This window comes from Equus asinus, chromosome 22 (genome assembly GCF_041296235.1).
Source record: "Equus asinus isolate D_3611 breed Donkey chromosome 22, EquAss-T2T_v2, whole genome shotgun sequence".
NCBI classification, from domain to species: Eukaryota; Metazoa; Chordata; class Mammalia; order Perissodactyla; family Equidae; genus Equus; species Equus asinus.
Window position 1 is genome coordinate 59433233 of NC_091811.1, and position 22917 is coordinate 59456149.

The 22917-nt window shown below is 57.5% G+C and overlaps 2 protein-coding genes across 13 annotated transcripts; one reads left to right on the forward strand and one right to left on the reverse strand.

Annotated features, from left to right (window-relative positions):
• Positions 1-1148: 1148 nt before the first annotated feature.
• Positions 1149-17837, reverse strand: AGAP2 (ArfGAP with GTPase domain, ankyrin repeat and PH domain 2). 4 transcript variants are annotated; one of them, XM_070494511.1, is made up of 19 exons: positions 17523-17837; positions 10939-10997; positions 10147-10234; positions 9867-9952; positions 9574-9721; positions 8422-8556; positions 7979-8088; positions 7381-7539; positions 7131-7217; positions 6943-7047; positions 6343-6505; positions 6038-6157; positions 5165-5293; positions 4213-4272; positions 3829-3977; positions 3636-3726; positions 3303-3525; positions 2926-3181; positions 1149-2762 (listed from the first exon to the last, which is right to left on the reverse strand). In XM_070494511.1, the coding sequence occupies exons 1-19, from the start codon at positions 17680-17682 to the stop codon at positions 2520-2522; spliced, it is 2571 nt and encodes an 856-aa protein (XP_070350612.1). In that variant the 5' UTR covers positions 17683-17837; the 3' UTR covers positions 1149-2519. The 4 variants fall into 4 exon arrangements, with proteins under 4 accessions (XP_070350612.1, XP_044611439.2, XP_070350613.1 ...); XM_044755504.2 differs by lacking the exon at positions 17523-17837 and adding an exon at positions 12691-14000; XM_070494512.1 differs by lacking the exon at positions 4213-4272.
• TSPAN31 (tetraspanin 31) lies at positions 13683-22822 on the forward strand. 9 transcript variants are annotated; one of them, XM_070494515.1, is made up of 6 exons: positions 13683-13816; positions 20799-20966; positions 21229-21309; positions 21642-21773; positions 22090-22203; positions 22307-22822. In XM_070494515.1, exons 3-6 carry the CDS (start codon positions 21232-21234, stop codon positions 22379-22381), a joined length of 399 nt encoding a protein of 132 aa, XP_070350616.1. In that variant the 5' UTR covers positions 13683-13816; positions 20799-20966; positions 21229-21231; the 3' UTR covers positions 22382-22822. The 9 variants fall into 9 exon arrangements, with proteins under 9 accessions (XP_070350616.1, XP_070350617.1, XP_014699522.1 ...); XM_070494516.1 differs by having other exon boundaries at positions 20799-20927; XM_014844036.3 differs by lacking the exon at positions 13683-13816 and adding an exon at positions 19767-20270.
• The last annotated feature ends 95 nt before the right edge of the window (positions 22823-22917 follow it).

Consider the following 22917-nt stretch of genomic DNA (forward strand, 5'->3'; position numbering starts at 1 on the left):
CGCTTCCTCTCGCTTTGCCTCCCCAGACCACACACCTGCATCTGCACCTCGCACTTCCCCTGCACCCCTGAATCCACCTTTCCTGGGTCCTGCTACTGTGCTGCATGGTCGCCCAGCCTAGGACCCTGCAGAACCAGGGCCTCCATGTGAATGGGACCTGGGGCCATTGCTGCATCCACACCTTGTTAGCTTGGTGGCATATCTGCAGCTGAACATCTGTTGTGAGGCTGAGAACTAGAAACAACTCTACCGGAAGATGCTGGGCCAGTGACTGGTTCGTCAAAGTGGCTGACAACATGTGGATGGCTGTGCCCAGCCTGCATTGGCTGCTGGCCCAACAGCACCCCACCTGGCCCCTCTACCAGGTCACACGAGGACTGGCAGGACTGGCTACACGCTGAGCCACAAGGTGCTGCAGCTCTTGGAGGTGGCGCTGGCCTCAGCGGCCCTGTAGATGACAGGGCAGTGGACAATGTCTGCATTAGCTGGGCATAGAGTTCATGAGCACCAGGGACCTCTGTGGCCAAGAGATCTTCCACCTCTTCCCTCCCTGCCAGGAGAGGGGCCCCTCCTATAAGCTCTACTTCTGGTACCAGGTGCTCTAGGTGAGCAGGCTGGCCTGGGGCAGTCCTCCACAGCCGCGGCTGGAGCCCTTTCTAGGTGCCCTGTGAACAGACATCGTTCAGATTACAAATAAACAGATGCCACGGAGGTAACCTGCCCAAGGCCACTTAGCTATGAAGTGGAGCGCCGGGTTTTAAAATGAGATCTGATTCCAAAATTCCTGCTCTTAACCAAAGCTACCCCATCTTCTCCTCCCTGCAAGTGGCCCCCTCCCCTGTCCTCTCCTCTAAGTTCCATACCCCAACTCCTTCCCAGAACAGGAGGCATCATGGGAGTCAGTGACCTCTGCTCCCTGGGTCCCCATTGTTGCTCTGACACCTGCCTGTCTCCTTCCACTGCATGAACCCGGAACTGTTGCACAGCATGGAGTACCTGACCTACCACCTCCATGCCCTTGGACACCGCCCTGCTACCAGCCCCACCAGCAGGAGGAACCCCTTCTGGCCCTCTCCCACCTCCAGTTCCCCACCCTGACCAAGGCCTTTCCCTGACCCGCCTCTTGAAGAACAGACCAGCAGCTCACCCCCTAGACAAAATCACTTCCTCTTTAATTGCTGCTGAAGATTCACATGACCTGCCTCGGAGGAGAAGAGGGGGGCATTCTCCCCTGCCTCCGCCCCTCTCCCCTCCCCAATTACCTGGTCCTTTGCAAAATATTTTAGCTGGAAAAAAAAAAAAAAAAAGACCGGAAACCACTGACACTGATGGCCCAAGGGCTGGATTGATTGAGGGGAGCAGGGCTGGGCCAGGTAAGTCCACCCCACCCCACCCCCCCTTCCGGGGATGGAGCAGGGGGCCTGGAAACCCTCCCAGCCACCTCACGTCCTCTTAGCCCTGGCTGGGAGGGATGGTGGGGTTGAGGGATGGCGCTGGAGCTGCTCCAGGGGGAGGGAGGGGCTGGACAGGAAGAATAGTGAGGAGGGGTCCCGTTGTAGGGGTGCCCCTACCCCAGATCACCATGGGCGCTGCACAGTCACAGGTACGCAGTCACGGTCACAGACACTCACAACCCGAGAGCACCCCCACCCCACCCCACCCTCCGCCCACCCTTGGCTTCCCTTCCCCTGAAACGCCCTCCCCAAGCCCTGCCCGCCCCTGTCCCCTTGGTGGGGAACAAAGCAATAAATTACAAGGCCCCTCCCCAGTCCCCTTAGCCCGCTCCTGTTCCATCCCTTCTCCCTCCCAAGATAGTAGTGAGGAGGGACTCAGGTTCTTGGCTCCCCCGGCCCTTTAGCTTCCATCCATGGGTGGGTGTGGGGGGACGTCCTGATTTCCACTCCTCATGGTCCCTTTCACGGAAAGGGTTGGGGAACCCCCTACCCCCTTGGGCAGCAGGGGTCCTGCCCCTCGCTGCCCTTCCCGCTTCACTGGGCAGTGAGATTAGCTTGGAAGGGGTGGGGTCCCCCGTATTGGCCCCAAGTCACAGGGCTAGCCCTCCCACGTATTAACCCCTCCCTCTGGCGTGGCGTCGCCCCAGGAGCCAGCCTGGGTATGTGCTCTGGCCGTGGGATTGTCAAGCACAGGCAGGACTGGGTCTTTCCCCCGCCCCTAGGGGGCGCAAGCGGGCACATCCAAGCGCCCAGGAGCAAGTGCCGCCGCGGGGCGTCCCGTTAGCAAACAGCAAACACCGAGCGAGCGGGTAGACCCAGAGCAATCCGAGTGTGGAAACAGTGGAGAGGGGGCGTGTTGAGCTGGGGTCTCCATGCCTCGTTGGGGAGAGGGAGGTGAGTTTGTGTCTTCCGGGAGGCGTGGGGGCTGTGCCCTCGTGGGGGGACGAAGTGCTCCCGTGGGGCGGGGTGCAGATGGAGAGGTGAGTGGGTGCATCTGTCCAGCGGTCCACCCGGTGTGCCGTGCCCGGCCCGTATGGGAGTGGGGGTGTCTCTCCCGCTGGGCAACTATACCAGCGCGACGGGGGCATCGGCGCGGCCCACGCTGGCGGCGCTGCTCCGGCGGCGGGGGCTGGGCGTGGCGGTGATGCTGGGGGTGGTGGCCGCGCTGGGGGTCGTGGCCGTGCTGCCGCCCTCACCCGGGCAGCCGTGCTGGAGGAGGATGTCGGCGCACAGCTGGCTTCCAGCCTGGCGGGCGTAGAAGAGCGCGGTGCGTCCCTGCGCGTCGCGGGCGGACACGTCGGCGCCGTACTGGAGTGTGGAAACGCCGCGTTACCGCGCGCCCAGGTGCCGGCCGGCCCCCCGATGTCCAGGCCCACCGCCAGGGGCCCTTTGGGGATGTCTGGCTCCCCCGCGCCTGGCCAATTCCGAGACAGAGCCCTCCAAGACGCCTTTACCATCCCCACTCACGTACCCACAACAGCAGTTGCGTGATGACAACGTGGGCGAGCTCGGCCGCCAGGTGGAGAGGGGAGCGAAGCTGCGGGTCCTCCACGCTGGCGTCAAGCGGCCCGTGCTGCGCATGGGCCAGAAGCAGGAGAACGGCAGACACATCCTGGGCCTGCACCGCGGCCCACAGCTGGCGGCCCAGCGGCTCCTCGGGAGCGCCCAGAGGCGCCAGGAACAGCAGCTGCTCGTACTTGGCGCGGATCCAGGACTCACGCTCCTCTCTGCAAGACCACGGATCAACGGGAAGGGCTCCAGGGAACCCCCACCCAAGACCTTTGCCCCCTACCCAGGGGACCCCTCGAGAGCTGCACACCCTAAGTCCCCCCTCTTCCCTACACGTACCGCGAGGAGTCCCGCGTGGGTTTGGCGCGGCCCCGCGTGTCGCTCTCCCACACGCGGTTGGCCATGTCGTTGCCAATGGCCGTCAGCACCAGGGTCAGCTCCCGCGGCCAGTCGTCCAAGTCCAGCGAGCGAACGCGGGACAGGTGTGTGCCCAGGTTCCGGTGAATGCCAGAACACTCGATGCAGATGAGTGCGCCTAGGTTCAAGCTGGCCCACGTGGGGTCTGGGGACGGAGTGCAGAGGTCGGCTCCTGACCGAGCAGTACCCCAGCATTCGCCAACTCTAGCGAACCACGCTCCCTCCCAGGCCCCTCCACTGCCCCCTTGCGCTCACTGGGGGCCCCGCAGTCCACGCAGATAGAGTTCCCCTTGGCATTCCGGATCGCCTGGATGGCCACGGCTTCGCTTTGGCTGTCTGTGCGTAGCTGCAAAAAGGGTTGGGGTTAGCATTGGCTCTCCCTGGGAGCGCTTCTCCAGACCCCTCGAACATCCATTTCTGCTCTCCCCACAACTCTCTGATCCATTACCTTGACCTTGCTGCTTTCACAGCATTGCAGACTGGCTAGGATCTGACTCTCGATGGCCTGGACCCAGGCGTCTCGCTCCTCAAAGCTGGCTGCCTCAAAGTGCCACGTCTGACCCGTGCTGGACACGATCAGGAACTCGAAGTTTTCCTCTGGGTGGGGGATGGGATGGGATGGGGTCATGAGGGACAGAGTTCAAACAGGGGCCACCTTCCCCAAACCCTTCCTCCCTGATATCCATCGCGAGCCCCTGGGAGTGGGGCAGAGGGGTTGGGGAAGCAGAGGGTAGGGGAGAGCAGGAAGCCCGAGCACATGCAGGGGAAGGCAGGGGCACCCCCACCCTTCTGCACCCCAGCTGAGCGCCCCTCCCGGCTCCCCGCTTGTTACCTGCTTTATAAATATTTCTTAAACTACCAAAGGATTTTAGTTTCCACATTTTGCGCTTGGCTGGTTTCCCGAAGCGAAGGAGATAGAGATAGAATGGAAAGCAGAACAGAGAAAGAGACCAAGAAAGGAGGAGAAAAAGAGAGGCAGATGGAGAGATGCAGAGAGATAGTGACAGAGAATGCCAGAGACAAAGCAGGACAGACAGATGGGGAGAGAAAGCAGAACTAAAGTCAGTGGCCCCGGAGCAGAGTAGAGCGGAAGCCAAGAGCCATGAGAGTAGGCAGATCCGGAACCTGGGTCTGAACACCCGGCAGAGAGCAGGGGCAGTGGGGACAGGTTGTCATGACCAGTGAGGAGTCGGGTCTCTGGGAGGGGAAGGGATGGTCAGGATTGGAGTGAACATGGAGAAAGGGTCAGGAGATGGGTAACAGGCCTGGGAGGAGGGGGCCCTGGGGTTCAGGAGGAGTCTCGGGGGCCTGGAGGGGCCACTGGTGGCAGGAATGGGGGTCTCTGTGGTCAAGGGCTGTGGGGAAGCTTGGCAGTCACAGGAAGTTCTTGGGAACAGGGGCTGAGTGGTCACAGAGTCCAAGAGCTGAGGAGTCAATGGGGGGCACTAAGGTCAGGGGCTGAGTCACTGGGGGTCATGGGGGCTTCTGGGTGCAGGGGCTGGGATGATAAGAGGAGTTGAAGGCAGGAACAGGAAGCTACAGACTTATGGGGGTCATTGAGAACGGGGGCTGATGGCCACTGGGGTAAAAGGCATCAGCTGGGGAACAGGAGGAAGGATGGGGCCGAGGGGTCTCCATCTGCTCTTCTCTAGGTTATGTGCAAAGTAGTAATGACAGTCCAGGACTCAGCCAGGCGCTCTCCCTCCTCCTGCAGGAGCTAGGCCAGGGCTCTGAGTGGGGGTGAGGGTCCAGGGTGGGAGTGGAACTGCCCACTGGGGCCTCACCTTCAGCCTGCCCAGCTGAGCCTTCGGTCTTGGATGGTGTTGTCAATTTTTTCCTCCTCTGCTTCTTCACCATGGGAGAAGGAGGGGGTTCCCGACTCAGGGGGCTCAGGTCTCCAGATGGGGTACAGTCTGAGGGAGGGGGACACAGCTGCCTCAGCTGCCCCCTCTGCAGATTTCCTGACTTCTCCATAGCCTGTCCCCTCCCCTGAACTAGGTTTAGCATTTTAGGGTCCCCCTCCTCAGCTGTCGCTCTCCGGGAGGTCCCCCTTGGTCATTCCTGGGGAGGAGGGCAGATGAGTGGTTTAGAGTCAGACCTGCACTTAGATCCTGACTCTGCCACTTACTGGCCTTGAGAACTTGAGCAAGTCACTTAATCTTCTGAGCCTCAGTTTCTTCATCCCTACAATGGGGATAATAATCTTGACCTCACAAGGTTGTTGTGAGGATCTCTTGTTACAATGTTACTTGCTATTTTTAAAATGTATATATATTTCCAAACATTCCAAACCCTGATGGCTGACTACGTGCTGGACAATGCTGCTCTCAGTTTGTCTAAGCCTCAAAGCAACCCTGTAAGGTAGAAACTACTATCTCTACTCTGCAGCTGAAGAGACTGAAGCATGGAGAGGTTAAGTACCTTGCTCAAGTGGCAAGCCAGGATTCAAGTTCAGGCAGTGTAGCTCTAGAACCCACTTGTCTTAACCATTATGATAAACACAGTATGACAGAGCTTGGTGTCTGCCCCCCCGTAGGTGCTCACTGTGTCCACTCATACATTGATTCCAGCCTCCAAGCTTCCACGCCAATTTTATTTCCCACCCGCATCCCATTTGGTTCTGGAACACAGTGGGTGGAGGGTGGGTCCCCACTGACCAGTGCTGAGGGCTCGGGCCAAATTCCGGTCTGGCTTCAGCAGGTGCTTGGATGTCTGGTCTGGTGGTGGCTGCAGGGAACTAGGGCTGGGACTCGGGCTTGGGGTGGGAGTGGTGGCTTCTGTCGGAAGGGGAAGAAGATAAAACCTCAGTGAGCCACTCAGTCTCTGGGCCCCATTCCTTATGTGGTCCCTCTTCATCACCCCCCTTCCTGCTTGTCCTGTCCCAGACCCAACTTCCCTATTACCCCTCCTCTACCCCCAGTCCTGGTCCCCCTCCTGCCCTTTTGTCATGAGCCCCACTCACCAGGGCCTTCACCCATCTGGACAGTGCTCATGTCCTTGACCAGCCCGTTGATGCTGGCTGAGGGGCCAAAAGCAGAGATGGCCCGCGGGGGCCGCTTGCCAGGGACTTTGACTGTTGTTCGTAGCAAGTCCATCTCCTTGCCATGGGTACTGTGGATGTAATCCTGGAGGGGTATAGGGATTGAGGGTGTAGGGAAGGTTGGAGTCCTCGGTGGTGCTGGGAAGGAGCCAATAGTATGGGCTAGAGGGGGACAGGTGGGGGGACTCTGGGAGCTGACTGGATGGGAGGAGCTTCTAGGGATGAGCCTGGCAGACCTGGCCCCACATTGTCTCCTCCGGAAAGCACTCCCTGAATGGCAGGCCAGGTGGAGGTCCTTCCTCCACACTTTTCCACTAGCCTGCAAGTTCCTGGGGAACTATATTTACCTTTCCATCCCGGGCTTGGGCACATGGGAGCTGCCTAACACATGCTTGCTAAACTTAAGAGGGAAGGACTGGGGCTTCCCAGAAACAATGTTGGTGTCTCACAGAGACACGGACTGATACAGCTGGAAGGGCATCCAAGGCCGGCCAGTGTGACCAGCCAGTCTCTGTCACTCACGTTAATGCTGGGGTGGTAGAGTAGGAAGCCATTACTGGACAGGGTCACATATTTCTTCTTCCATTCTTTGTTCAAGGAGTTGCCGCTTCGCTTTAGTAGGAAGCTCTGGAGTATGGAAGGAGACATTTGGGAGAAAGGCCAGTTAAGACCAGCTACCCCCAGCTGCCCCCAGCCCCTGAATCACCCACCTGTTTGATGGGGATGGCTCGCCCACTCCCTGTTGTCTCTCCCCGACTGTCCAAGCTCCGCTTCTCAGAGTCACTGCCCCGACGATTCTGGAGTGGTTATTGGCATCAGTAAGAGGATGGTTAGAGGGATACAGTGATGAAGGACAGGGAAGACAGATGAAGAAGGGCACAAGAGGGGTCTAGGGACCAGGGAAGGTAGGCAGGCAACAGGGGACAGGGGGACGGGGGAGGGGGTCAGCGTGTCCAGTACCGCAAACAGGCTGGTCCTGCGCTTGGCTGCCCGGTGCAGGGAGCCTGGGGTGCTCAATCCAGCCACTGTGGCCGCCTCAGCTCGGAGCTCCCGGTGACCAACATTGGGTGAGGACGGGAGGGAAGAAGAGTAGTCGCTGGTGTGGCCCCCGTTACTAGCCTGGAGGTGGATGCAGGAGTCAGCAGAACAGCCAAGATGCCCCAACCCACCAAACTAGAGTTACAGCTAGTTCTGAGGAGTTCCAGACGTTCCTTGACCGCATCACCATTTATTTGTATTGTCATTAATAATAAAACCCCTCACTAGCATCGTCATAGTGCTTTAGATTTTGCAAAGGTTGACTTCACAGGTAGGATGCCATACAATTCTCCTGACAACCTCAGGAGGTTTAGGTGAACTTGCTCAAGGACACTGCAAATGATGTTTCAAACCGGCTGATTTCCAGTCCAATGCACTTTCTACAAATGGTGTCACTGCCTTTTCCATCTACAGCCCCCTGCCCCCCAACCTCCTTGGGTACCCTGTTCCTGTCCTTGGACCACCAGCCCCTCTTCTGATTCTTACCAGCCCCTCTGTGCACCCTGAAACCCCAACTCACCTGCCCAGCTACGGGAGTGGAAGCAGCTGAGTGGCTCGGGGAGCTGGGCAGGGACTTGCAGGCAGCCAGAAGCTGTTGCTGTTTGCGCAAGGTCACCACCTTCTGGGCCACTGAGGCGAGGGGAGCAGAAGGGGGCATGAGCCAGGCAGATACCCAAGACCAACTTTCAGTGCCCAGCTTTGAGAAATCCCCAGGAGATAACGTAGGCCCCAACTTCCTTGTCACTGTGGCCGTCGTGCCACCTGTAGCCTTGCCAGCTCCTCCTGCCCAGAAAGACCTCGTGGCTCTGAAGAAACCTTCTCTGACCTCCCTGATCCCTCCTCCCTCCCACACAGGCTGATTTCCTGTCACTCACAGAGAGAGACCTGGCTGTGCGACCTCTACGAATATCCTAGGTCTCTAGCTCCCTGTTTCGCATATTTGCCAGGGGGCACCACACTCACCCTCCTGGAAGACCCGGTCCACGTTGAGCCCATAGGTGGCACAAGTCTCGTAGTAGCTGCAGCGCTTCATGTCGGCGCACAGAGCTCTGGCTCGAGCATCGCCCACGACCCGAGGAGAGGACGCACTGATCCTGTCTGAGGGGACAGGGAGAGGCAGGACTGCACGAAGGCCCTTCCTCACTTTCCTGCTTTCCTTTCCCTTGGGCTCCAGTCCCAGTCCCTGTTCCCACTAGGGACAGGGTGTGAGAGAACATCCCTCCTGTGACCAGGGAGTGGGAGTGGATCAGCCTTATTTGAGTACTGGGCCCAGTTCACAGGCCCAGCTGCAGTACGAGTAGGCAGGGTGAGCTCTGTATCTGTGTCTTCAACGAATACTCCAGAGGGGAGTGGAGCTTCCTGACAAGGTCTGAAACGGCTGAGACTCACGAGGGACAGTCGCCCTGCCATCCAAATTGGATGAACCCTGAACTGAGTGGGAGGACACATGGCATTTGAACTAGGAAAAGGTTTCGTGTCCTCGGGTCACAGGTGGACTGCTCTCTCTGCAAGGAGGAATGTGGAGGCAAGTGACAGGTGGAAGCAGGCCAGACGGAAAGGCCTGCCAGCCCAAACCATGCGGGCCTGTAGAAGCTTCCCCCAGCCCTGCTGGAGAGTCTGAGAGCCTTTGACCACTGCTTGGAGAACTAAAAGGTTTTCTGCCCTCTGGTCTCTCCATCATCCCCTTCGTGTCTTCTCTTTGGCTTTAGATAAGTTCCTTTAAAAGGCATCAGCCTGACCCAGCTGTAGCAAGGGGAAGATGGAAAAGGCTTTCTCTCCACACTAGGACCTGAGATTTTCTGCCTGTCCCACAGTGGTGACATCGGGAAATGGCGGTGTGAGAACACAAGGTAGGTGACGTCTCGGGAGAGGAACGGAGACTGCTACTATAGCTGTCCCTTCCTCCCTAGAGAATCCCCTTTCTCTGCTCAGGTCTTGGGAAGTTTGTTTTTGGTTTAAAGAGTTCCTTATTTGGAGACCAGGCTTCTTCCAGAGGGTTCCTGGAATCCAAGTGGCCATTTCCACACCTCACCAAGCTCTCCCCTTTGTTGGGAGATACCCCAACGGCCATCTCAGGGACTCCCTAAAAGCAGTGCTTGCCCAGCCCCTCCTTACCTTGTGTCCCCACCAGTGCCAGCGCCAGGCCTCCTCGTCCCTCCCCCCGGAGGGAGCTCAGCTGCCCGTGGAGACGGCTCACGGCCTGGAAACTGTTCTCATCCTCCAGGCTGAAGACCAAGATCACAGCATCTGCCCAGCCTGAGAACTTGCGGGGGGTGAGGGAGAGAGGGGAGGGTCAGACAAGTCCACTTCTCTGGATGTCATCCAGGGAGACCTGGGAAACCGGAGCGCTCTCCCTCAGCCAGCGCTGACCCCAGCCAGCCTGCCCGCCCCATCACCTCACCCCTCACCTTGGCATCAGGTGCCCCAGCTTCTTCTCGGATCAACACCAGATGAGTCTGTCCATCCACCAACATCTCTTTCTTGTGCTGCTCACCTGTCCAGAAGAGTTCAAGTGGGAGGTCAGAAGTCACACGTCACCAAACCTCCCCATGCTCCTTATACTTTAGCTATCATGGCCTCATCCTTCCCTCTGGTCTCCGCACCTGCCTAGTCATTGATCACATTGTCTAGTCATTGAGCTTCCATCCCTGCCCCAATCCTTAGCTTACTATGGCTCCTAAGACTCACTCTCTGTCTTCTCCAGCACCTGGTATGAACCGGTCAGGAATCGGTGTATAAGCGATGACTTCCCACTCCTGGCATCACCCAGCACACCCTGAGGACAAGGTTATGAGGCAGAGATTGTGAGAGTTACGAGGAGGCAGGATGCTTGGGTCTGGACACTCCAGAGAACTCAAAGGTACTAGCAGTGTTAAATCATTCAGTGACAGTCCTACAGGGCCAGGATGACAGTCGGTCAGGAGAGAGCATTTGGGAGGATCAGGCCATGAGTGTGATCCTCCATAAGAAATGATCCTGAGCTCAAAATGTCTGTAAGAAATGATCCCAAGCTCAAAGTGGACCACAAGCTGAAGAATGTCAGCAACTCAGTACCAGTTTTTCTTTGTCTAGGAAAGAAAAACTTTGGGAAAGAAAAACAAAACTTTCTTTGTTTTTAGTTGTTTAGGAAACATACTAGATATGTGTGGGGGGTGGTGGGGGGGAATGTCACAGCCACTAGTTGGAGAATTTTACCCACTTTTATGCAATAGAACATGAGGGCTAAAGAGGAAATGCCATAATGAGGAGAAGCCTGGAAGAGGACTATGGACAAACAGGAAAAAGGAGACTAGAGAAGAAAAAGTTGTGAGGACGTATCAAGCTCCAGGTCAGTGCTATGAAGGTAGAATCTCAGGAGAACTGGAAAACAATTCCCCATTCTCACAGAGAGAGGGAAAGGAAGAGGGGATGGGGAGAGACTTGAGAGTACAGTGGGTGGGAAGTCAGCCTTGGTACAGGCAAGGGGACTGGTTTACCTACCAGGCGCAGTTCAGGAATGGAGCGGCTCAAAGTCCATTCCTGGCTATTGATCACAGCCTCTGTAACAGGAGAGGAATGGTAAGAGGGGACACTCCAGGCCCAGGAGGACTCCCAACCCTGGGCTACCCCTCCATCTTTTGCAGCTTCTCTTAAGCCCCAGGACCCTGGGCTGGAGAGCTGTGCGCAAAGGCACAGGTTTGAGAGTGGTCCCCAATCCTCCCATCCTAGTCCTTTCCCCACAGCTGTTGCTGCCGCTCAGTGGTTGCTTAGCAACAGAGCCAGCAAGACAAAAATACTTCAGTTGGCATCTCCCTTAAAGCACATCCCCAAACGTAGGTTCCTTCCCCAAACCTGGGGACCAGGGCTCTGACTGTGGCAGGTTCTTCCCTCTGGAAGAGAATAGAAGAGGGTGTCCTCCCCATTCACCCAACTGATTCCCAGGGCAGACCTCCAGAGAAGGGGCTGGGACATAGAAGAGAGTGGGTCTTCCTCAGTCTCCATTTCACAGGAGAGAATCAGAGGTGAGGGATACCTCTCCCCTTTTTCAAGGTCAGCAGCATGGTGGCCCTGACCCTTCCCCACAGCCCAAGGAAAGGAGCTTGGATTTTCCTCTGCCTCCCTCTCTCATCCCCTGCCCACAAGCACCCCCCCAAAAGAACTGTGGGGAAGGGCTCCATTCCCTAGCCGAGAGAAGCCACAGGCCTGGGGTGGGGTGGGGTAGGGAGACGGATGCTCCTTCCGCCCAGCCCGCCGGTCCAGCCCCCGCGCCTGACAGTGGCCGGACGTTCCCGGGGCGCCGCAGCTGCGGCGGGAACTCCGGGATCCGGAGCCATCTGCTCCCACCCGCTCCAGAGCCAAACCCCGGGGGCCGCCCCCGCTCCCAGACCCGCCTCCCCTCCGGGGAGTGTGAACCGAACCCAGGGTCCCTCGCCTCTCTCTTTCAGAAACGAATAAATAAATAAAGACACCCCCGGAACAAACCACTACCTTCTCCGTACTCCCTCTCAAGTCTCGGGGGTAAGAATTGCCTTTGCGGCACTTCCACTCCCCTGAATCACTCCTCGTCAGCCCCCCGGGAGTTTCAACGCTGCTCTGGGGCCAGGGTAGGCAGTGGGGGAAGCGAGGCTTCCTACCGCCCCCTTTCACTTCACATTCAGGTATCCAGCACGTTCCAGCCCCCGCGCACTCCAGTACTGCCCCATCCGCCGTCACTGCGTGGAGAGGAACAGAGTCCCTCCCTGCTGCCCCGCTAGCCTGCGTTCAGCCCAGAGGAAGACCCATCCCTGGCAAGGAGCTGCCTGCAAGGTCACTCTCGCCCATCTGCCCCCAGTGCTCAGGAGAAACTGAGGCTTCCTCACCCCCTTCACTTTCAGTGTCCCTCCGGGCAAGGCGAAGCCCTATTTCCACTCTCCCAGAGTCCAGCTGAGGCTGGAAGTGGGGTCTGGGGCTTCTTTGAGAGCAATTTCCTACAGTCACTCTGGCCAAGGGCATGAGTTTCCCAGAAAGCTCTGAGGCTTTCTGAGTCCCTCTGAAATCGAGTCATCACTCATGTCGCACAGCATAGCCACTCAGCCCCCTTCAGGACCTCTTATTCTTTGCCCCAGTCCATGGCAGAGGAGTGAGCCCGGTTCATTGGTCCACCCAGGACAGCGGCTTTCCCAGTTCAATCCTGCTGCCCGCTCCCCCACCCCTCGTCGGGCGACTGTTCCAGGTGCCCGCCCCTCCCTGTTCTCAGGCTCTGGTCCTACTCACTAGGGGAGGCGCGGAGCTCTGCGCCCAGCAGCTCCCTGGACCCGCTGCCAGAAGACAGGCCCGGGGGTCCGGGAGGGGGCCCGGAGCCAGGAGGCCCCCCTGTGCTCTTGGTGAAGATGCCGCTGATAAACTTGAGCATCTTGCGATCTCGAGTGGATGCTCGGCCCCCCTCCCGGCCCCGTTTCAGCCCCGGAGCTGGAGGCTCCAGAGTGATTGGAGGTGCAGGCCCAGTGGGCTGCGCGGAGGCGGCGGTGACAGCAGCGGCTGGAGCCGGGGTTGCTGGGACGGTTAGCGGAGGAGGAGAGCCGGCAGGCGGTCCCGGGTGCAAGTCACTGTTGTCCAAGGTCTTACTCTTGCCTTTCCGAGGGGACAGCTTCCCTCGGGCTCCGGGCCCAGCCCCGACCCCACCAGAGGTCGTGGCTGCCGCTCCTCCTCCTCCTCCTCCTCCTCCTCCGGCGGCGGCGGCGGCGGCAGAAGCTCCAGTCCCAGCGCTGCTCTTTGACCCCTTGACCCTGGGCTTGCCCTCGCTTTCGGGCCATGACAGGCGGCTCCCCGCGCCCTTGCCCCCGCCGGCTTTGGCGCCGCTCGTGGTCACGGTCTTGCAAGGCTTGGGAGCCGGCGGAGGAGGCGCCACCTTGAGCCTCCGGCTGCCGGTGCCAGGGTGCGGGGAGGACGAGCCGGGGACGCCGCCGCCCGCCCGGCCTTCGGGTTCCGGGCCCCCCCAACTCGGGCTGCTGAGCAGGGGGCGCCGGGAGGAGGGGGGGCCGACCCCGGGTTTGGGGTCGGGGCTCAGTCCCCCGGAGAGCGGAGGCCCAGGAGGGGCGGCCCAGAGGGAGAGGCGGCGGCCGGGAGCGGGGGAGACGGGGCGGGCCGGACTGGCCGGAGCGGGGGCCAGGGCGGGGGGCTCGGCGCCCCCGGCGCCCGCGCTGCTCGTGCTGATCCACAGCGCATCCTGCCGGTGGAAGAGACGCTCGTGCCGCTTCTTGCCTGGCTCCTCCGCGCCTCGGGGGCTGCCAGGATCCCCGGTCTCGGCACCTCTGGTCCCCGGGGCGCCGGCTGCGGCCGCAGAAGGAGAAGGCGGCGGCGGAGGCACCGACTCGAGCTTGACCAGGGTCAGCGAGATGAGGTAGGTCGTTGTCCGGCGCTGAAGCGCGCCCGCGCCCCGGCTCATGGGGCCCCGAGACCCCCGAGCTGGGGAGGGGAGGGGACTCCCCCGGACTGCCTCAGGGGGGCCCGGCCATGGGGCCGCCCTGCTCGCTGCCCCCAGCCCCCGGACCCCGCTGAGCCCCCGGCCCGGCTCCGCTGTCGCCGCCGCCTCCGCCGCCGCCGCTTGCGCCCCCCTCCCATCACACGGGGCGCCCCCTCCCCATGCTCCCCGCCCTGCGCCCCCACCCCGCTGGAGCCCCGGGACCTTGGTGCTGCTCCAGGGAGGCGCGCCGGACCGTGCACCCCGGCCTGGGTGGGGGTGTTGAGATGGGCAGGGGAGGGCGGGGAGGACAGTAGTGGGGGCAAATAGGGGAGAGGGAGGAAAAGGGGGCAGAAAAGAGGGACCAGAGGCTGGGGAGAAGAAGAACCGGTGCGGGGGAGGCAGGGGCGGGGAATAGGGACTCCAGGGACAGGGACCGCGGACGGGGGTAGGAGAGGGGGTCTTTAGGAGGCTGGGAAGCTAATGGGGCTGGTCGTGCGGGGGATTCTCAGGGGCGCGGGGAGGATGCTGGGGATGGAGATACAGGCGCCGGCGGGGGAGGAAGGAGCGAAGCCAGAGAGGGTGGGAACCCACGGGTCTGGGGTCTGGGATCTGGGAAGGGAGGGGCGTGAGATCCGGGCGCAGGGTCCGGGGGGCTCGCCGGGGCTCGGCTGGGTCCGGATGCGCGCTGTGTCCGGGCGCTCCCCTCACATTGAGGAGGAGGCGGCCCCCGTCCCCCCACCCTATCTCCCCCCCACCTTCTCTTCACCAGCAAGGCTGTCTGCGAAGGCGGCGCAAAATCCAGGACTGGATTTCCCTCCCAAATCCTGGGCTGGATTTCTTGGAACTTGGACTCACCTACTCCACCAATCTAGCCCCCTCCCGTAGCAAATCACAGTTAGGGAGCGCGACTATTGGGTGTGGCATTTAGGGACAAGGGTAAAAAGAAGTCTATAGGTGGGCAGTCCGCGGCTAAAAGGAAGCAAATTCGGGGTCACTGCCAATTCTGGGGAAGTTGAACTGGGAAAGTGGGGAGCCCTGAGATCCCGGTGCCAGGACCCCTTGTCTCTCCCAGGTACTTGCACGCGTTCCTTTCCCCATGATCCATCCTCCTCGCCCACCTCCACCCCCACACGCAATACACTGATGGGGCTGCGACTTGAACCCAACTGTCCCAAAGTGAACTTGCAAAGTGTTCCCTGGGGATGCGGACAAACGCGGAACTTAGCAGGGTACAAGGAGGGGGGTGCCTCTGGTGCGGAGAGATCTGGAAGCTCAAGGAACCCAGGCCGAAAAGTGAGTCCAAAGCTCCAGCTCGAGGTGGAAGGAGAAGGAATATGTCTACAGATTGACACCCCCCCAACCAAAATGCATCCGGTCTCCATAGCAACCGTAGCTCCAAGTGTGCCTCAGAAACAGCGGGGAGAAGCAGAGAGGAGGGATCGGTGTGTATGGTGGGTGGGGGACCCGCCAGGGGATTTTGCGTTAATGGAAGCACCACCCTCGCACCTGGTTACCCACATGTGGGGTATTTAGCGCCCCAGAATATAAGGAGCCCCTCAGCTGAGGCAGCGGGATCCGGCCTCTTTTGGGTTCCCATTCAGTCTCCTGAGGTTTTCGGGGTGGGGCTCTTTTAGAAGGTTAAAGAGGAGACAGAGAGAATGGAAAACCTCTGCTCTGTATCCGCCCCCCTTCCCCCCCTAGGGACCCTGGAGTTCAAGGCTCACTGTCCTCCAGCTCGCGGGGATGGAAGGGTTAGGCCGATGGGGAACAGAGGCTGAGACCCAGCGAGGGTTGGCGGGGGGTGGGGGTGGGGTTGGGGGAGGCCTCCCCGCAGCCTTGGAGACCCTCCCCGGGACTCGGGGAGTCTCAGCGTTCCCCTAATTTGGCGTCCCACCCTCCTGACGCAGCCGAGACTATAATAAGTGCTGTCGTGGGCGGCTCTTGGAGGCAGGAACTGGCGGCGTGCTCGGCCTGGTAGTGGGGGGGGGGCGGGGGGGGGGGCGGTAGCAGGATGCTGAGTGCCCTTTATTCTCCCTGAGACCTGTACCCAATCCCTCCGCTGTGCCTTCCCGAGGTCCGCAGCTTCTCCCTCCCTCGCCCCCTCCTTGCAGAGCCAGGATGACTCCATCTCCAGGACAGCAGACCCTTCTGTTGTCTTTTCTGAAAGAGGGTGAAGGAGATTTGCTGATTCTGGCTTAATTTTCCTTCCCACCTTTGGTGGCCTCAGTTTTCCTTTATGTTCAATGGGGACAGAATCCTGACTCTTAGGGAAGGAGTGGAACAAATCACTAATGCAGAGTGGAGTCTTCTCAGAGGTTTCAGCCTCCACCCCTCGTTCCCTTCTTCTCCAGAGCCAGCAGAGCTCCTCTACCTGGCCGGAACCTCTTTCCTCCCCACCCACAGTTTTTCTTCCTACGGGGGCGGAGCTTGGAGTTCCTCCCCGAGGAGGCCCCATGGGGCCACTCCCCCTAGGTCTGCCTTTCCAACCAAGGCTGCAGGGAAGGTGTCAGCTGTAATTCTTGGCAAAGGAGGTGAGAGGGGCACTAGCCTCAGAAGGGCAGTGGGGAGGGAATCAGACTGTCCCCTTAGGAACCTGAACCTAACTGTTCCTTCCCGACGTTCTGCTCTGGTGGCCTCTGCCATCAGGAAGGTCTGGCAGGAGGTATCCTTGATGGAAAGAATGGTCTCTTGACCTCCCCCCACCCCAGGTAGGCAGTTAAGGATGGAGAGGCTGGCAGAGACCAGGATATATGGTGGAGGATGTGCTTCTCCCAGACACCTTTCGTGAGCAAAGTAGCCCACCTTTCTTAGCTCCCTGCCACCTCAGAGGTGAATGAGATGAGAGCGGGCCGGAGAGGACCTCCAGTTCCACCAGTTCCTTAGCGGTGGGGCCTTGTGAAGGGAGAGAAGCTGTTTCTGCCAGGGCCCCACCACAGGACTGAAGGCAGGGGTGGGCAGGAGGATGTGGCGGATGGTGTTGCCATGGCAGCACTTCCTCCCTGTGTTGTCATCACTTGCTCTAATGGCACTGAGGAGGTAAAGCGGAAGGTGTGTGTGGGGGAAGACAGGAACAGGAGCACGGGGAAGAGAGGGGACCAAGAAGAATCCTGGGGACTTCTCTGCACTTCGGCTGTGCAGAGCGTGCTGTGTGAGGGTTAGTGTGTGCCTGGGGGCCTGAGAGTCTCCACGTGGTATAGTTCACTGTGTGTGTGTTTCTCTACAGCTGGAGAACAAGAGGTCACTGATCCTTTGTGGGTCCTGGGAATGAACACATTATCCCGTCCCAGAACCTCCTGTCCCAGACTGCTTCCTGTCAAGGACTCCCCAGGCAGGGTCCAAGACGACCATGGGTCTGTCACGGCCTGTCTTCCCCACGCTCACCCACTTCTCCATTGCCAAGAAGGTCACCTCAGCAGTGACCTGTATTTTGATCCCCTGGGAGGATGAGAATTGGGGAAAGAGGAAGAATGACACCTCCTATGTCTTTTTCCATCCTTTCCAAATGTATTCTTCCCCCTGAGTCCCAGCTCCATCTTGGGGACTAGGAAGTGGCTGATTGGGAAGTGATGTATGACCCAGCAAACCCATCTATACCCCTGCTGGTCCCCGATACACCCAAGTTGGGAGCTAACCCTTCTCTTACCTCGTACACTGTCCAATGAGGCTTGGATGCTATCCCGAAGTTCAGGGTCGCCCACCCTCTCTGCCAGCTTCCTGAGGCGGCTAAAAGCCTGCTTGGCCACCTCGTGTCGTCTGACTTCTGCTCTCACTGCAGCTACAGCCAACTGCCTCTGGGCATGCATGTTGCCCAGACCTGTCTTGCCAGGCTAATAGCACCCTCTGGCCCCAAAGCCCATGGCCTTGCAGCCCCCAAGCCCCAGAAGGCCCCCTCTGCTGAGCCCCAGGACTCTCCGCCCCTGCCCGCCCTTCCGTCTGTCGGCCTCACTTCCTGACTGGTGAGTTTCAAACCCACAGCCTGGGACAGCACTGCCTCTGCAGCTCCCACCCCCTCTAGTGTTGGCCCGTCAGCTCTGCCAGCCAGCCCCTGCATGGTTCCACAGCCAGGTGGATGGAGAGACCTTAACAAGCACCCTAGGGCTTCCTGTTGGAAGTGGCTAATTAAGATGGGTGTTGGTGCAGGGAGAACGTGGCAAGCCAGGTCCCAGGTGTCATCCCAAATTCCTGGTAACCTACAGGTTTGTGTTCAGTCTCAAACTCTCACAGGGGTCTGTACACACTTGGTCTGTCACTCTTATGGCCCTGCTGGATTCCAGTTCACAGTTGTACTCAGCACCCACTCTATACATCCGAAGAGCTTGCGTGCTTACATCTTACAATGTAACCCTCCTCAGCCAGCTACCCCACCGCAGCCCTCTCCTGTTTCAAAGGTCCCAGTGGTTATGGAGAGAACAAGCGATGGAGGAGGACAGTAACCCTAACCAGACAAAACCGCCGTGCCATGTTCAGTTATTTTCACAAAATAATTAACTTGTTTATAACACTTTTAATAGTTTACAACATACTTTCATATATATCATCTTCATGACAGGCCCGAGGGATAGGATTATTACCTCTATTCTGCAGAAAAGGAAACTGAAGCTCAGAGAGGCCAGTAAGAGGGGACAGGAAGATAAGGATCTAGGTCTTCTGATTACAGTTCAGATGCTCTTTCACCACATCACCCAACCATGATGCCTGCAACCAGTTAGTCTTACCCCTAATACCATTGTCTTGCCCTTGATGCAGGACCTGAAAGAGAAGAGGGTGGATGAGGCATTGAGGGCAGAATGAAGACTCAGGGGGCTGAGGGGGGCAAGGTGGACAGTTTGATCTAAAGGCTTTGTTTCAGGACTCAGTCCTTCCTGGCCCTGCCAAATGTCTCTGCTCCTGCATATCTTCTTGGTGTTAATTTATGAAGGATGGGGATTATAATGATGTGAATATTTGTGTAGTTGGAGATAAGCGAATAGGGGTTGGGATTACCCCCTGGAAGCTGTAAAGTAGCCTGAACAATAATAACCAGCATGGAGTGTTTACTGTGTGCCAGGTACTGTTTCAAAAATTCTACAATATTTACTCATTCAATTCTCACAACGACCCACAGGCAGGTGTATGGTTATTTACCTCCATTTCACAGATGAGGAGACAGGCACAGAGAGCTTAAGTAACTGGCCAAAGGACAAACAGTACGTGAGCAGGAAAGTTGGAGCCCATGCAGTCTGACTCCAACAGTAAGACCACACTGCTCACGCAGTCGTAGGATCTAAGCAGACACGACTTTAAATCATTCGGTGGAGTCGAAGGGGGTTTTTCATTTGTGTTCCTACTGGACTGCTTCTTTCTCTTGGGGGAAGGAGGGATTATGCCTTTTCCCATCCCCACGAAAAGGGCGGTGTGTCAAAGCACGGATGCAATAATAAACATATATAGATCCACCACTACGACCGCCCTCAGAGTGAAAACGTGGAGACTCCTCCTCCCCTCATATTTATTCATATCCCAGATCCCTCCCTTTGTCATTTTTTTCAAGCCCTGGATCAGGCACGTGCTCTGAAGACGCCGAGCACACCCATGTCTGCACCTGTGGCTTCCTCACACACAGGAATGCGGCAGCCCGAGGCTGCTTTTTTCTTTAAATTTCTAGCATATTCACACACCCTTAGGAGGCAATATAGCAGAGAACATGAGCACAAGTGGATACACTTGCAAACGTGAGGATTTGCTAGGTGTTGCTGTGCCCAACCCAGGGCCTCTGTGGTCTGGCTAAATGGCTCAATATTTTGTTCTTCTGGGTGTTCTCGAGCGTGACGCAATAACAACAAACAATGGCATCATCGTGAGGTCACTGCAGGACAAGGGGAAGGGGCGGGGAAGGGCGCTCCCTCAAGGGGAGGAGTCCTTTCGCCCTGCGCTCGAAGCAGCACCTTCTCGCTCTTCACCGGAGTTTCCGCAGAGCCTCCGCCCGCGGACCAGCCCTCTTCCAGCTCCGCTTTCAATCCGGGGTTTTGAAGTTTAGGCAGTGGTCCCTATGAGAATTTCTGGAAGCCCTGCCCCCAGTTTTAAGTTTCATCCAATAGAGAACTTAAAGGAGGGACCGGCAGGCGGGTCAGTGACGCCATGCAGATTGATTGGCACTCAGGCCCTCGACGTCCTGGATTAGCCCCGAGTTTCGCCAATCCAGAGGCAGGGGTGGGACGGTGCAGGCGCAGAGGACTGGGTTTGGCTGGACTCGATTTAAAGAGACAGAAGCCGTCCGGGTCTAAGAAGACGGTCCCTAAGACCCTCCCCCCAAGTCCTTGGGACCACTTGGGTCCCGAAAGCTGGGGAGATGGTTTGCGGTGGCTTTGCCTGTTCCAAGAATGCGCTGTGCGCGCTCAACGTGGTCTACATGGTGAGGTTTTGGAGGTGGGGGAAGCTCAGAGCGGAAAGGCCAGCGGGAAGAATCTCTAGGGGACTTCCGGTGGGGAGAAGGGTGTTCTGGGGGTTCCGGGAAGATTCCCGGGAACTTCCGGCGAAGAGGGAATTCTTGGGGACTTCCGTGGGAAGAGGGGAGACTTCCGGTGATCAGAGGATTTGTCTGGGGGTGGGGAGGATGAACTGATGGCCGAGGGCATAAAGGCCCGTCCCTCCCTCCTGTGAACATCAGTTTCTCCCCAAATAGAGGGATGTGCTGGTAGAAGCTAAAAGTTCCATTTTTATATTCATAGAGTCTACTATCCCTGCTACCCCTCACCCCCATCCCAGCCACTCTGACCTACATGGCAGGAGTGCCCAGGGGTGCTTCTGGTCCAGATAGGACCTCCTCTTGCTCATTCACACACAGCTCAGTTCTCCTGTTTTGTCGAAGCCCCCCTGTATGGTCTTTGGCCGTGCTGCACCCTGGAATTCTTTGAGACGTATCCTGCTCTGTTTCCTGTAGCTGGTAGGCTTGTTGCTCATTGGAGTGGCTGCTTGGGGTAAGGGCCTGGGTCTGGTATCCAGCATCCACATCATCGGAGGAGTCATTGCTGTGGGAGTCTTCCTTCTCCTCATCGCGGTGGCTGGACTGGTGGGTGCTGTCAACCACCACCAAGTACTCCTGTTCTTTGTATCCTGACCTGAAGGGAGGGGGGCACCAGGGCTCTTGGGAGGGCCGAGGCCACTAGGAAGAAGCTAGGAGGGTAACAGACCTCGGGGATCTTGGGGCCATGGCTCCTTGCCCTGCCCTCTACCATGCTCTATGAAACAAGAATGATGATTTTGTTTTCACCTGGCATGGTTGTATAAGTTCTATGAATAGGTTAGATCAGATGGTTATAGGTAGAACATAAAGGAATCTAGGACTTTTTCCCCATAACTCTTCCTCTCAGTACATGATCATCCTTGGTCTGGTGTTCGTCTTCCAGTTTGGAATCTCTTGCTCATGTCTGGCTATTAACCGAAGCAAACAGGTAAGGGGATGTTTTCAAGTATTTGCGTTGTTTTGTTTCTCTTTAATCTCTAACTCCCTCTCCATCTGGGCCCAAAGATTATTCTTAGGTCCACTACTTCCAGACTCAAGCCATTTGCTTCCTCTGGGATGTCTGCCTCATTTTCCATGAGGATGATGTAGAACCTTAAGTAAATATTATTGTATCTGTGTAACTGTGATACACCTTGCTTCTCAGGGACTTGCCCCTTTTGCTGAAATAGGGAAATGAAGGCACTTGGACTGAGATCAGGCTGTAGAGGGATTCTTAAGGCTGGCAGCGTCAAATAATTTCCCTCTGCCTATATCCTCCAGACAGATGTCATCAATGCTTCCTGGTGGGTCATGAGCAACAAGACTCGGGATGAACTGGAAAGAAGTTTTGATTGTTGTGGCTTGTTCAACCTTACAACCCTGTATCAACAAGATTATGCTTTCTGCACTGCAGTGAGTTGGCGAGGGCGTGGGGAGAACTGGGAAAGGATAATGCCCAAATGGCTGATTTAAGAGTCTGAATGTCACTGCTTCTCTCTAGCAGTGCTCTTGTACTGGGGCTGTGTGCTGGCGGGGGCAGTGGGAGCGGGGGGTTGTGCAGAGTTGCGGGGATGGATACAGAGGCTAAAGGATTAGCCACGTGGGACTTGTTTGTAGGATACTGACCAGGAACTAGTAAATAATTTCTAGAGCTATTCGCCATGGTATTGGGATGGAGCAGCCTACCAATTCTGCAACCTCCAAACACACACGTCTGTTTCACCCTCAGATCTGCAAGAGCCGGAGCCCCACATGCCAGATGTGTGGAGAAAAGTTTCTTAAGCATTCAGATGAGGCCCTGAAAATCCTGGGGGGTGTTGGACTCTTCTTTAGCTTTACAGAGGTAACATTCTCCAGTTCCCTCATTTACACCCTTCTCTACATCTGTAAGTCTTAGCCCCAGAGATTCAGAATTGGTGCTTCCCTCTTACCATTTGTTTCTACAGATCCTTGGTGTTTGGCTAGCGATGAGATTTCGGAATCAGAAGGATCCTCGAGCCAACCCCAGTGCCTTTCTATGAGACTTTGGAGCCTTCTGACTTCTCTCCTGCTCTCTGCTCTCCCTAAGCTTTTTCTTCCTCCCTTACGGAAGACCTAGGGTCTGTAGCCCTTTTTGTTTGAGAAAAAGGCAAGGCCCTTTGCCATGTCCCCTCAAGATGACTGAATAGCTAGGCTTTGTGCCATGACATGTTTTAGTGAGAGCAAGATTATAAAGAACAAAGAGAAACTTCCTCCCTCTGTCCCTCAGGGGACATGGGAAGCTCCCGGGAAGTACATGAGATGCATGGGGGTTGGAGTCATTCCTGGCTCTGTCTCCCCTCTTCTCCCTTTCACATCCTGGCTCCAAAGGTAAATTGGGGACAGAGCCCAGGAGAAAGTCACCAAGAACTCTTCCTTGTAATAAGCAGGACCCAGTTTGGGGGAGTTCAGTGAATATAAAAATAAAAGCCATTTAAACTCCATATTCAAAGAAGCAACTTAAGTGCCTTTTCTTCTCTGTTGCCAGTCAAGGGGCTCCCCTGACCATGGAGGCCCTGGGACCTGAGGAGAAGCTTTA

Coding starts and splice junctions, on each gene's coding strand:
- AGAP2 (XM_044755504.2), bottom strand. CDS start 13,861: ATGAGCCGGGGCGCGGGCGCGCTTCAGCGCCGGACAACGACCTACCTC. Junction 9,953..10,146: donor GGTGCTGGAGAAGACAGAGA/GTGAGTCTTAGG, acceptor TCTTCTGGACAG/GTGAGCAGCACAAGAAAGAG. Junction 7,048..7,130: donor GAGCCATCCCCATCAAACAG/GTGGGTGATTCA, acceptor TCCATACTCCAG/AGCTTCCTACTAAAGCGAAG.
- TSPAN31 (XM_014844036.3), top strand. CDS start 20,208: ATGGTTTGCGGTGGCTTTGCCTGTTCCAAGAATGCGCTGTGCGCGCTC. Junction 20,967..21,228: donor ACCAAGTACTCCTGTTCTTT/GTATCCTGACCT, acceptor TCTTCCTCTCAG/TACATGATCATCCTTGGTCT. Junction 21,310..21,641: donor CTATTAACCGAAGCAAACAG/GTAAGGGGATGT, acceptor TATATCCTCCAG/ACAGATGTCATCAATGCTTC.